The 13,074-nt window shown below is 45.1% G+C and overlaps 1 protein-coding gene across 1 annotated transcript in view; it reads left to right on the top strand.

The window, feature by feature from the left end:
• Nucleotides 1-3,098: 3,098 nt before the first annotated feature.
• The window catches only part of LOC135528849 (pleckstrin homology domain-containing family O member 1-like), a 45,024-nt gene continuing 35,048 nt past the window's right edge, over nucleotides 3,099-13,074 (top strand). The window contains exons 1-2 of the mRNA XM_064957895.1: nucleotides 3,099-3,701; nucleotides 4,388-4,534. Of these exons, the coding sequence (XP_064813967.1) occupies nucleotides 3,675-3,701; nucleotides 4,388-4,534 (174 nt within the window). The 5' untranslated portion in view covers nucleotides 3,099-3,674. The remainder of the gene's footprint in view (nucleotides 3,702-4,387; nucleotides 4,535-13,074) is intronic.

Genomic DNA, 13,074 nt, shown 5'->3' with positions numbered 1-13,074 from the left:
GAGCTGACCCCCAGTGTGCTATAGCCTGGCATGAGAAGTCAGAGCTGACCCCCAGCGTGCTATAGCCTGGCATGAGAAGCCAGAGCTGACCCCAGTGTGCTATAGCCTGGCATGAGAAGCCCGAGCTGACCCCCTGCATGCTATAGCCTGGCATGAGATGCCAGAGCTGACCCCCAGCGTGCTATAGCCTGGCATGAGAAGCCAGTTGGCAAACACTAGCGAGCATTACACAAAGAAGTGCATTTCAAAAAGAAGTGTGCTTTGTTCTTTTTTCTATCCTGTCTCCCTTTCTTCTCCACTTTCTCCCTCTTCCAACTCTATTCCCCCTTCGTCCCTCTCAGACACAGAGAGAGAGAGAGAGAGAGAGAGAGAGAGAGAGAGAGATAGAGAGATAGAGAGAGAGAGATAATGGAACAGTCACATGTGGAGTGAGGGGATTGACATGCTTTCACATTAGCCTGAGGGCTGTGTTTGTGTCGGAGTGGGTTGGGTAGTTTATTGATCAGTATTATAGACCTAATCATGGATTGATAATCTACAGGCATGTGAGAAAAATAGGGGAGAGCAAGAGAAACAGGGAGAGTGAGACAAAGAGGAGAAAGTGAAGTCAGAGTGAACTGTTGAAGTGGGTTTGGTCTAACAAAGGGTTACAGCCTGTTGTAAACTAGACCATTCACTCACTGGTCTACACACACACACACACACACACACGCCTCCTATGGCCCCCGTGAAGTGAGGTCATGCTATAGCCTATAAGCTGATTTCCAGTGTAGTTGCTCAATAGCCTTGTGTTATACCAGGCCAGGAGTGCATTTTAACACTACTGCTGGGTGGGATTAGCAGAAGTCATGCTGCTGGGAATATTCTGGGATTACTCCATCCTATTACTCCATCCGGATTTCCTTTTTTCATCAACCATGATAGGAGATAGTGAGAGGAGACAGCGGGAGAAAGAGATCGGGGGAATCTTGAGACGGTAGACTCACTACCCTCTGTCTGAGAATAAAGAGACAGTGCATTGAATAGTGAGAGTCTGTCCTGAGAAAGAGCAAGGAGAGAAGAAGGAACGTCTACACCTGTAACGGTCGTTGTATGAAGAAGGCGAGGACCAAAGCGCAGCGTGGTACATGTTCATGTTAGTTTATTGACAGTGAACACGAAATACAAAAATAACACAATGAATAACCGAAACAGTCCTGAAAAGTGAAAAAACACTAAACAGAAATCAACTACCCACAAAACCCATGTGGGAAAAAGCTACCAGATAGACAGCTGCCTCTGATTGAGAACCACACCCGGGCCAAACAACAATGAAATACAAAACATAGAAACTGAACATAGAATGCCCAACCTAGTCACACCCTGGCCACACCCTGGCCTAACCAAAATAGAGAATAAAAGTCTCTCTATGGCCAGGGCTTGACAACACTTGACAGGTTCAGCACACGTCCAGCTGTAAACAAATCTACACAAAAAACATATAAAGTGTTGGTCCCATGTTTCATGAGCTGAAATCAAAGATCCCAGAAATGTTCCATATGCACACATTTGTTTACATCCCTGTTAGTTAGCATTTCTCCTTTGCCAAGATGATCTACCCACGTGTGGCATATCAAGAAGCTGATTAAACAGCGTGATCATTACACAGGTGCACCTTGTGCTGGGGACAATAAAAAGCCAGTCTAAAATGTGCAGTTGTGTCACTCAGGTTTTGAGGGAGCATGCAATTGGCTGACTGCAGGAATGTCCACCAGAGCTGTTGTCAAATAATTTTATGTTAATCTTCCATAAGCAATCTCCAACATTGTTTTAGAGAATTGGGCAATACTTCCAACCGGCCTCACAACCGCAGACCATGTTTAACCACGCCAGCCCAGGACCTCCACATCCACTTCTTCACCTGCTGGATTGTATGAGACCAGCCACCAGCCACCAGCTGACGCAACTGTAGGTTTGCACAACCAAATAATTTCTGCACAAACTGTCAGAAACTGCCTCAGGAAAGCTCATCTGCATGCTCATCGTCCTCACGGGGGTCTTGACCTGACTGCAGTTCGGCGTCATAACCGACTTCTGTGGGAAAACGCTCACCTTTGATAGCCACTGGCACGCTGGAGAAGTGTTCTCTACACAGACGAATGCCGGTTTCAACTGTACCGGGCACATGGCAGACAGCGTGTATGGCGTCATGTGGGCGAGCGGTTTGCTGATATCAACGTTGTGAACAGAGTGCCCCATGGTGGCGGTGGGGTTATGGTATGGGCAGGCAAAAATTACGTACAATGAACACATTTGCATTTTATCAATGGCAATTTGAATGGACAGAGATACTGGGACGAGATCATGAGGCCCATGATCATGTCATGCTATTCACCGCCATCAAATCAAACCAAATCAGTTTATTTATCACGTGCGCCGAATACAACAGGTGAAGTAGACGATACAGTGAAATGCTTACTTACAGGCTCTAACCAACAGGGAGTCTGAGTCTGTAATATCTGGAGTACTTCTCCTGTCCTATTCGGTGTCCTGTGTGAATTTAAGTGTGCTCTCTCTAATTCTCTCTTTCTCTCTCTCAGAGGACCTGAGCCCTAGGACCATGCCTCAGGACTACCTGACATGATGACTCCTTGCTGTCCTCAGTCCACCTGGCCGTGCTGCTGCTCCAGTTTCAACTGTTCTGCCTTATTATTATTCAACCATGCTGGTCATTTATGAACATTTGAACATCTTGGCCATGTTCTGTTATAATCTCCACCCGGCACAGCCAGAAGAGGACTGGCCACCCCACATAGCCTGGTTCCTCTCTAGGTTTCTTCCTAGGTTTTGGCCTTTCTCAGGAGTTTTTCCTAGCCACCGTGCTTCTACACCTGCATTGCTTGCTGTTTGGGGTTTTAGGCTGGGTTTCTGTACAGCACTTTGAGATATCAGCTGATGTACGAAGGGCTGTATAATACATTTGATTTGATTTGATGACATTGTACACACAAAAGGGGACCACTTTTGGCTCTTGAGCATCACTTCCGGCTGAAATTATACAAAAGTTAGAGTTTGCAATTTAACATTTTCTAGACATCACTGTACTTGTAGACTAACACCCCCTCCCACACACCCCCACTTTCTACAGCCTATAATTTCCATATTTGCGTCTTTCACACGAACCTCGTGCCTTCATTCTTTGTTTTCCGTGATGATATCATGACTCCGTAGCCCTGCAGCTTGGGCTTTAGAGAGATTGAGCCATCGAGTTACAGAGCGGGGGAGAAGGCTATCCAGTCTCCCAGCTGCATGCTCTCTAATAACCAAAGCCTCGGAGAAGAGAGGAGAGGGAGAGGGAGGGGGACTCAATAGGGAGGCAATGAAACGGACTCATCCGCGTAACTAGACACTACCAGTCCAGTTCAGTGTTCAGAGCATGCGAGAGCGAAGCTCGACCAACCGCATTCAGTTATATCTACAAAGGAATAGAGAGGGAGACAATTGAAGTGTTCCAGCCTAGGGAGGCGGCGAGGAAAGGAGCAAGACATAGCCTACTGGCGGCTTTCGAGCGTCACGGGCATATACACCCCGTGTCCAGAATTTACGGCCATTCTTGGCATCAGCCTGTTGTACAAAATTGCGGATTTATAACTGAGTGAATTCGGGGATAGTCATCGACAGTCCTGTCCTTCACAATGAAGAAAAACAATTCAGCTAAACGGGTAAGGTTTCGAAACGAATCAAGTGATGATCACTTCAGCTACAATGTAATAACGGGTTTCTGGTTAGCTGCTATTCCAGAGAATGTAACAAAAAGCTACAATGTAACGAGTGTTGGATTTAATAAACACGTCAATGCTACTTGATATGTTACCGACTCAGTTACTTTATAGCCAAGTCTCAGTCCAAACTCCAAAGTGATGCATTTGTTAGGCATGCTGATTTGCTTTATTTATTCATTGTCTAACTGGAGAATGTCCCCCACTATCTTAACTTGATTAACACAATTATATTTGACAAGAGATCTAGCAATGTAGAGTTTAAAAGTGTTGATGTAATGCTTGTTGTGGATGCTGTGAAAGACAAACGTTTTTAGGGAGTGCTCTTTTTGTGTATAACGGAATCATTTTAAAACGAGCTTTATTTTTGGAATGCTATTATCTAACGTGATCGGTGAAGCCGAACTGAGATCATAAGATGGTGACAAAAACACGAGCCCAAGAAAAACGGTGCGCGCAAGGAATGTGACAGCATCTACATGACAAAGGAAATGACAGGGGGCTGAGTCGCCTCACAAAAAGACTCTCCTCTTTTTCTTGTCTGTTCAGTCCCCCTTTCGAATCTAAACGAGGTGCTCTGGCAATTTCATGTCTTAACTGCTACTTTGTTGCTTTCGTTGAATATGCAGGGCCCGCAGGACACAAACCAGCACAATACGCAGCCAGACAAAATCGGTTGGATTCGCAAGTTCTGTGGCAAAGGGATATTTAGGGAGATCTGGAAAAATCGTTTTGTAATACTCAAAGGGGACCAACTTTACATCTCAGAGAAAGAGGTAAGTGACGCCTCTTCATTGAACAGCTGACATTTACACACCTTGACATTTTTTGGAGCATTGAACAGGTATTTTAAACTTTTCAAATGCAAACAGAACCAGCACATCTTATACACTAATTTTGGGGTACATTGTAATAGTCCTTGTTGAGCATCAACACTGTGAAATATAGGCTACATTTACATTACATTTACATTTAAGTCATTTAGCAGACGCTCTTATCCAGAGCGACTTACTACTTTATGACATCATACCGTGGTTTATAAATGACAGTATTTCCAGTGACAGCATACAGTAACTATATGGATGTGTTTAACCATGTGGCCATGTAGCAGTCTCAAGAGATACCCTAGACATGCTCTCCTCTGTTCTGGATCCACTCAGACTGATGGACCAAATCAGCAGCTCCAAAAGCTTTGTGTGTGTATTTGTGTGTGTGTGTTCAGGTTCACTTAAGGCTTCACATAAATCTCTGTATCCTCCCGCCAAGCCTCATCTATCATCCCTCTGGGGCTGGTGAGCCAACGAGTTCTGTCTTTTTTCCTCTCTCTCATTCCCTCTCCCTCACCCTGTCTGTCCGTCTGTCCGTCCGTCCGTTCGTCTGTCTGTCTGTCTGTCTGTCTGTCTGTTTTTCTGTCTGTTTTTCTGTCTGTCTGTCTGTCTGTCTGTCTGTCTGTCTGTCTGTCTGTCTGTCTGTCTGTCTGTCTGTCTGTCTGTCTGTCTGTCTGTCTCTCTTCCTCTCCTTCTCTCTCTCTGTCTCTCTCCTCTCTCTCTCTCTCTCTCTCTCTCTCTCTCTCTCTCTCTCTCTCTCTCTCTGTGTCTCTCTATGAGTCTCTCTCTCTGTCTCTCTCTCTCCTCTCTCTCTCTCTCTCTCTCTCTGTCTCTCTGTCTCTCTCTCTCTCTCTCCTCTCTCTCTCTCTCTCTCTCTCTCTCTCTCTCTGTCTCTCTATGAGTCTCTCTCTCTGTCTCTCTGTCTCTCTCTCTCTCTCTGTCTCTCTGAGTCTCTCTTGCTCTCTGTCTCTGTCTCTCTCTCCTTCTCTCTCTCGGTCTCTCTATGAGTCTCTCTCTCCTTCTCTCTCTCTGTCTCTATGAGTCTCTCTCTCTGTCTCTCTGTCTCTCTCTCTCTCTGTCTCTCTATGAGTCTCTCTCTCTCTCTGTCTCTCTCCTTCTCTCTCTCTCTCTCTCTCTCTCTCTGAGTCTCTCTCTCTCTCCCTGTCAGCAACAAACCTGAGCTGCAGTACACCTTCCACCTCACTGGATACCCAACATTATAGATGAAAAACCTCCACTGTATGTCTGCTCTACACTATACTTCTTTGACCTACAGTGTCTGTTATCATTGCAGTCAGACGTCAGTTAGAGTGCTCTAAATGGCTGAAGTCTGATTCATTACTCCTGTTAGTTGTCCACAGCAAAACAGCTTGACAGAAGATTAGAAAGTATCCCCATCTCAAATCTGCGCTCATAGAGTGTTTATTAATAGAGGTAGGAAGTCTCCAGAGACCTCTAAGCACATCGGTCTAGCCTTATGACAGAAGGAGTTGTCGGAGAGATAACCCTAGATGGTAATAAGGCGCGCAGTAACTGCTGTGCTCAGGCTCACTGAGAACAGAGTGTGCTCCAGGTATAGCTACGAGATAGCACAACAGCACCCGCATGGTTGTGGTGTTGCAATATTAAGGCCTTAATGAATGTTGTGGTAACCATAGTGACAGAGCCAGCCTGTGATGTGTCAGGGTGATTGTTCCAGATATTAAACAGAAGCAATAATGAGCCACATAGTCAGAGTCAATGTGGTGCTTGATACAAGGCAGAGGCAGTTTTAAACCGCTTAGCTGAGAGTTACAGGGAATTTAATACAAACGCACATGTACGCACGGACACACACACACACACACACACACACACACACACACACACACACTGACTGCGATCGGGCACTCACAGTTCTCTTGCTGGGCTTGCTTTAGAGTTGCAGGGTATTAGTATTCTGCCAAGCTCAGCTGAAGCTTACAGGAGGATGTGTTGGCAGCTTCTAAGGGACCACTTTAACACCTTACTCCAATTGTAAACAGAACTCCAGGGATCACAGTGGAATCTGACAGACACTGAAGATTCCAAACTGTGATCTAATCAATCCTAACATGATCACAGCTTTGAGGGAAACTAACCTTTGAGAGTTGAATATCAATGCATATGTGGCAAAGAAATGCCTTCCAGGGTTTTGGTCACTTGAAGAGGTCACCAAGCTTATCAATGTAGTGCCATTTTCAGTCATTTGTCACAGAATGATAAATAAGACCACCCAGAGCTAAGTGCCCCAAAATAACTAACCTTAGGAGACAAAGACAAAGGAAAGCTTCCCTTTGGAAACCCCACCAGATAGAACATTAGCTTTTATCATTGTCAGATAAAATGGTGAATTCATGATCACTTCCCATTGACATTCTGTCATGTGGCATGTTAAGGTGGATGACGTCAGTGCAGCTCTTATATTCACCCACCAAGCCTCCACTTGAGTTGACTGTCATTAAGTGTCAGCAGCCCTGAGGGAGATGTTTACCATGGAGGGAGCATGAGTCACAGGTCCCGTCTGTAATCAACCTGCTAGCCCCCTTTCCCGGCACCTTTCCAAGGGTCTTTATAGACTGATGGCTGTCAACAATATGGCTGGAACTCTATGCAGCCAACAGGTTTGCCAAACCCTATTCTTTCAGATCTGTAACTGATGACCCTGTGCAACAAGTAGCTTGGGTCCATATCAAGTGGCCAGCAGGCAGGTCTAAAGTCTATGGTCAACGAAGAAAGTGCCTTCCTCGACTTTTCAAGTGGGTTTTAGGGACAAATGTCAACCCAGCATTATTTGTCAAGACAGTGCGGGCATGAGGTCAGGTTTCATGGAGATCTGAGAGGAAAAGCCTCCCTGTAGTTGGGACAGCTGTGAGGAGTGAGTGGGAGAGCTCTGATTTCACCTTGCTGACCAAGCTGTTCCAGCCTGACATCTGTCATGTCCTGATTCAGTCTCTGTCCACTTTCACTATGATGTCTGGTGTGTTTCACTACACTTTTTACATACTAACCACATTCCCGTTTCCCAATTCACTATGATGCTTATACTGTCCTCAACCAAAGAGACAACTAACTGGCAGATATGAGCCATGGACATATTGACTGAATTAGTTCCTTCTTCTGAGTGTTGTTCTTTACCCAAATAAGGAAGATGTTTCTTCCCTGTGGGGTATTTTGAAACTGTCTTTGTCTCTGTTCTGCTTTGTGTGTTAGTGGGTTATTGGTCAGAGCACCAAACAGTACTTCCTCTCAGAAACTGACCGCATAACCTTCTACAAGACTTGGAGGGATTTTAAGAGCACTTGTGCAAAAGACAATAGCCTAGGTAACACCAGCACACAACAATAAACTTTAGTCCATGTTTATCAAATCAAATGTTATTTGTCACATCGAATACAACCACGAAATGCTTACTTACAAGCCAACAATTCAAAGTTTTCAAAAAGTAAGTAAGAAAAATGTGCAAAATAACTAAATGAAAAGGAGTAACACAATAAAAGAACAATGAAGTGGCTATATAGAAAGGGGTACTGGTACAGAGTCAATGTGTTAGTTAGTCAAGGTCATTGAGGTAATATGTTCATGTAGGTAGGAGAAAGTGACTATGCATAGAAAATAAACAGAGAGTAACAGCAGTGTATGTGTATGTGTGGCGTCAATATGCATGTGTGTATGTGTTTTGTGTGTGTGGGTGTGTGTGTGTGTGTGTGTTGGAGTGTCAGTGTAGTGTGTGTGAGTGTGTGGTTAGTGTACATGGAGCCTGTGAGTGTACATGGAGCCTGTGAGTGTACATGGAGCCTGTGAGTGTACATGGAGCCTGTGAGTGTACATGGAGCCTGTGAGTGTACATGGAGCCTGTGAGTGTACATGGAGCCTGTGAGTGTACATGGAGCCTGTGGGTGTACATGGAGCCTGTGAGTGTACATGGAGCCTGTGAGTGTACATGGAGCCTGTGAGTGTACATGGAGCCTGTGAGTGTACATGGAGCCTGTGAGTGTACATGGGGCCTGTGAGTGTACATGGGGCCTGTGAGTGTACATGGGGCCTGTGAGTGTACATGGAGCCTGTGAGTGTACATGGAGCCTGTGAGTGTACATGGAGCCTGTGAGTGTACATGGAGCCTGTGAGTGTACATGGGGCCTGTGAGTGTACATGGAGCCTGTGAGTGTACATGGAGCCTGTGAGTGTACATGGAGCCTGTGAGTGTACATGGAGCCTGTGAGTGTACATGGAGCCTGTGAGTGTACATGGGGCCTGTGAGTGTACATGGAGCCTGTGAGTGTACATGGAGCCTGTGAGTGTACATGGAGCCTGTGAGTGTACATGGAGCCTGTGAGTGTACATGGGGCCTGTGAGTGTACATGGAGCCTGTGAGTGTACATGGAGCCTGTGAGTGTACATGGAGCCTGTGAGTGTACATGGAGCCTGTGGGTGTACATGGAGCCTGTGGGTGTACATGGAGCCTGTGGGTGTACATGGAGCCTGTGAGTGTACATGGAGCCTGTGAGTGTACATGGAGCCTGTGAGTGTACATGGAGCCTGTGAGTGTACATGGAGCCTGTGCAAAAGATTCAGTGCAAAACATGTGAATAAACAATAATAAAAGGCGGTAAATGTAATAGTCCGGGTGGCCATTTTATTAACTGTTCAGCAGTCTTATGGCTTGGGGGTAGACGCTGTTTAGAAGCCTCTTAGACCTAGACTTGGCGCCGTGTGGTAGCGGAGAGAACAGTCTATGACTTGGGTGGCTCGGGACTTTGACCATTTGTAGGGCCTTCCTCTGATACCGCCTGGTGTAGAGGTCCTGGATGGCAGGGACCTCGGCCCCAGTGATGTACTGGGCCGTACGCACTACCCTCTTTAGTGCCTTGTAGTCGGATGCAGAGCAGTTACCATACCAGCGGCGATGGATGCTCTTGTTGGTGCAGCTGTAGAACTTTCTGAGGATCTGTGCTCCCATGCCAAGTCTTTTCAGCCTCCTGAGACAGAATAGGCGTTGTTGTGTCCTCTTCACGACAGTGTTGGTGTGTTTGGACCATGATAGGTCCTTAGCAATGTTCCCTCTAGCAGCTCCCCTAGGGCTGCTGCGTTGAAGAAATATCAGCCTGCGCAGAGAAGCATAAAATTGAACTTCACTCAACTTTCTAGAGATAACACTGTCAATGTTTCCATTTACTGTGGGAATTGTGATCGAATCAACACAATATTAGCCACTTTCAATGCAACATACCGAAACATGAACAATGCAAGATTTAGTATGCAAAACTAACTATGCAAGAGATTTTGTTGTAGGCAGAACGCATCAGAGTAGGATTCCATTGCATTGACAAGCACGACTCAGGCCCGTACTCTACACACACCGGTGCCCCAAAACCAATCAGAGCTGCAGTAGGCCTATATGCAAATAGATCAATCCATATAAGGATCTGCGCCATTCACATTGAACTGGACTGTTTTTACAGCATGAGCGGTCATCAGTAGATGAGCTTGTTTTGAGATCAAAGCGAGAGCTACATCTACAGACGTGTGCACATTTGGCTAGTTAGTGAGTTAATAGTCCAGTTTTAGATCATTTGTAGTCATCAATGGGGGGAGTTATTGCTTCCTACAAAAGCACAAAAGCTTTTGCATTTTGAAAAGCGAGTCAGGAAAGGATCTTTTTTTTGTCTTAAAGGGGCAGTGTTGTGGCCATTAGGCAGAGGGGAGCATAATTTGTCTGATTCTCCGTAATAATGGTATGTGAATAATGATGCATTATGGTTTCTTGCATCAAACAACACAACAACTATTGGCTTGATGAGGTCTTATTCTATTAGCTTGATGAGGTCTTATTCTATTGGCTTGATGAGGTCTTATTCTATTGGCTTGATGAGGTCTTATTCTATTGGCTTGATGAGGTCTTATTCTATTGGCTTGATGAGGTCTTATTCTATTAGCTTGATGAGGTCTTATTCTATTGGCTTGATGAGGTCTTATTCTATTGGCCTGATGAGGTCTTATTCTATTGGCTTGATGAGGTCTTATTCTATTGGCTTGATGAGGTCTTATTCTATTGGCTTGATGAGGTCGCTCTGGATAAGAGCGTCTGCTAAATGACTTAAATGTAAATGTAAATGTATGAGGTCTTATTCTATTGGCTTGATGAGGTCGCTCTGGATAAGAGCGTCTGCTAAATGACTTAAATGTAAATGTATGAGGTCTTGTTCTATTGGCTTGATGAAGTCTTATTCTATTAGCTTGATGAGGTCTTATTCTATTGGCTTGATGAGGTCTTATTCTATTAGCTTGATGAGGTCTTATTCTATTGGCTTGATGAGGTCTTATTCTATTGGCTTGATGAGGTCTTATTCTATTGGGTTGATGAGGTTGTATTCTATTGGCTTGATGAGGTCTTATTCTATTGGCTTGATGAGGTCTTATTCTATTGGGTTGATGAGGTCTTATTCTATTGGCTTGATGAGGTCTTATTCTATTGGGTTGATGAGGTCTTAGTCCATTGGGTTGATGAGGTCTTATTCTATTGGCTTGATGAGGTCTTGTTCTATTGGGTTGATGAGGTCTTATTCTATTGGCTTGATGAGGTCTTATCCTATTGGCTTGATGAGGTCTTAGTCCATTGGGTTGATGAGGTCTTATTCTATTGGGTTGATGAGGTCTTAGTCCATTGGGTTGATGAGGTCTTAGTCCATTGGGTTGATGAGGTCTTAGTCTATTGGGTTGATGAGGTCTTAGTCCATTGGGTTGGTGATGTCTTAGTCCATTGGCTTGATGAGGTCTTAGTCCATTGGGTTGATGAGGTATTAGTCCATTGGGTTGATGAGGTCTTAGTCCATTGGGTTGATGAGGTCTTAGTCCATTGGGTTGATGAGGTCTTATTCTATTGGGTTGATGAGGTCTTATTCTATTAGGTTGATGAGGTCTTAGTCCATTGGGTTGATGAGGTCTTAGTCCATTGGGTTGATGAGGTCTTAGTCCATTGGGTTGATGAGGTCTTAGTCTATTGGGTTGATGAGGTCTTAGTCCATTGGGTTGGTGAGGTCTTAGTCCATTGGCTTGATGAGGTCTTAGTCCATTGGGTTGATGAGGTATTAGTCCATTGGGTTGATGAGGTCTTAGTCCATTGGGTTGATGAGGTCTTAGTCCATTGGGTTGATGAGGTCTTATTCTATTGGGTTGATGAGGTCTTATTCTATTGGGTTGATGAGGTCTTAGTCCATTGGGTTGATGAGGTCTTAGTCCATTGGGTTGATGAGGTCTTAGTCCATTGGGTTGATGAGGTCTTAGTCCATTGGGTTGATGAGGTCTTAGTCCATTGAGTTGATGAGGTCTTAGTCCATTGGGTTGATGAGGTCTTAGTCCATTGGGTTGATGAGGTCTTATTCTATTGGGTTGATGAGGTCTTATTCTATTAGGTTGATGAGGTCTTAGTCCATTGGGTTGACGAGGTCTTAGTCCATTGGGTTGATGAGGTCTTAGTCCATTGGGTTGATGAGGTCTTATTCTATTGGCTTGATGAGGTCTTAGTCCATTGGGTTGATTAGGTCTTAGTCCATTGGGTTGCACACACACCGCTTTTGTTTGATTTGTGAGTTATCAAGTCATGTCTGGCAGTGTGCTTTCACTTAAGCCGATAACCTCATTGCCCAGGGGGTTTCTGAAACGCTCTGCACATGATTTGCTATCTTTGAAGGGGAGCATGTGCTACAGGCTGCCATCCAGTTTGTCTTCTCAACACTGCTAAGCACTAGATCCGTTTTGAGAGCGTTTTCAGCCCACAGCCCCACACTATACTTTCCGCTTCCTCATTGGTATCATCAGACTTCCTAACTAAAGAATGCAGTGTTTATTTGCACTAGTTTCTCTTTCTGGACCTGTTCTTATTGAGTCGGTCAAGGGGATGGTATGAGGGAAAGTAGCGTGACAACGATCGTCTGTTTGAATTTTAGAGCCTGATCAGTCCCAGAACGGGGGGATTTCACTTCACAACCACAGCCTTTCTTCAATGAAACCATTCTAGCAACCTGCTCAGTGATTCATTCAGTGTTGAGGCACATCAAGATTTAGCTCCTTACATTTGAATTAAAACATGGCTTACCCCAAGCAGTCCGTTTGCCTTGGCTTTGTCCTGAAGGGGAGGAGATGTTTTCTGTTTGTCTAAAGGGAATGATGCAATGGAGGAGGGAGGGAGGGACGAAGGAGGGGGGGGGGGTTGGAAGAGAGAGAAAGCAGGAGAAAGTGGAGAAGAAAGGGAGACAGGATCGAAAAAAGAACAGAGACAGAACAAAGCACACTTCTTTTTGAAATGCACTTCTGCCAACTGGCTTCTCATGCCAGGCTATAGCACGCTGGGGGTCAGCTCTGGCTTCTCATGCCAGGCTATAGCACGCTGGGGGTCAGCTCTGGCATCTCATGCCAGGCTATAGCACGCTGGGGGTCAGCTCTGGCATCTCATGCCAGGCTATAGCACGCTG

The sequence above is a fragment of the Oncorhynchus masou genome, unplaced genomic scaffold, assembly GCF_036934945.1.
Source record: "Oncorhynchus masou masou isolate Uvic2021 unplaced genomic scaffold, UVic_Omas_1.1 unplaced_scaffold_1048, whole genome shotgun sequence".
Lineage (NCBI taxonomy): Eukaryota > Metazoa > Chordata > Actinopteri > Salmoniformes > Salmonidae > Oncorhynchus > Oncorhynchus masou.
This window is presented reverse-complemented; position numbering and strand designations above follow the sequence as displayed.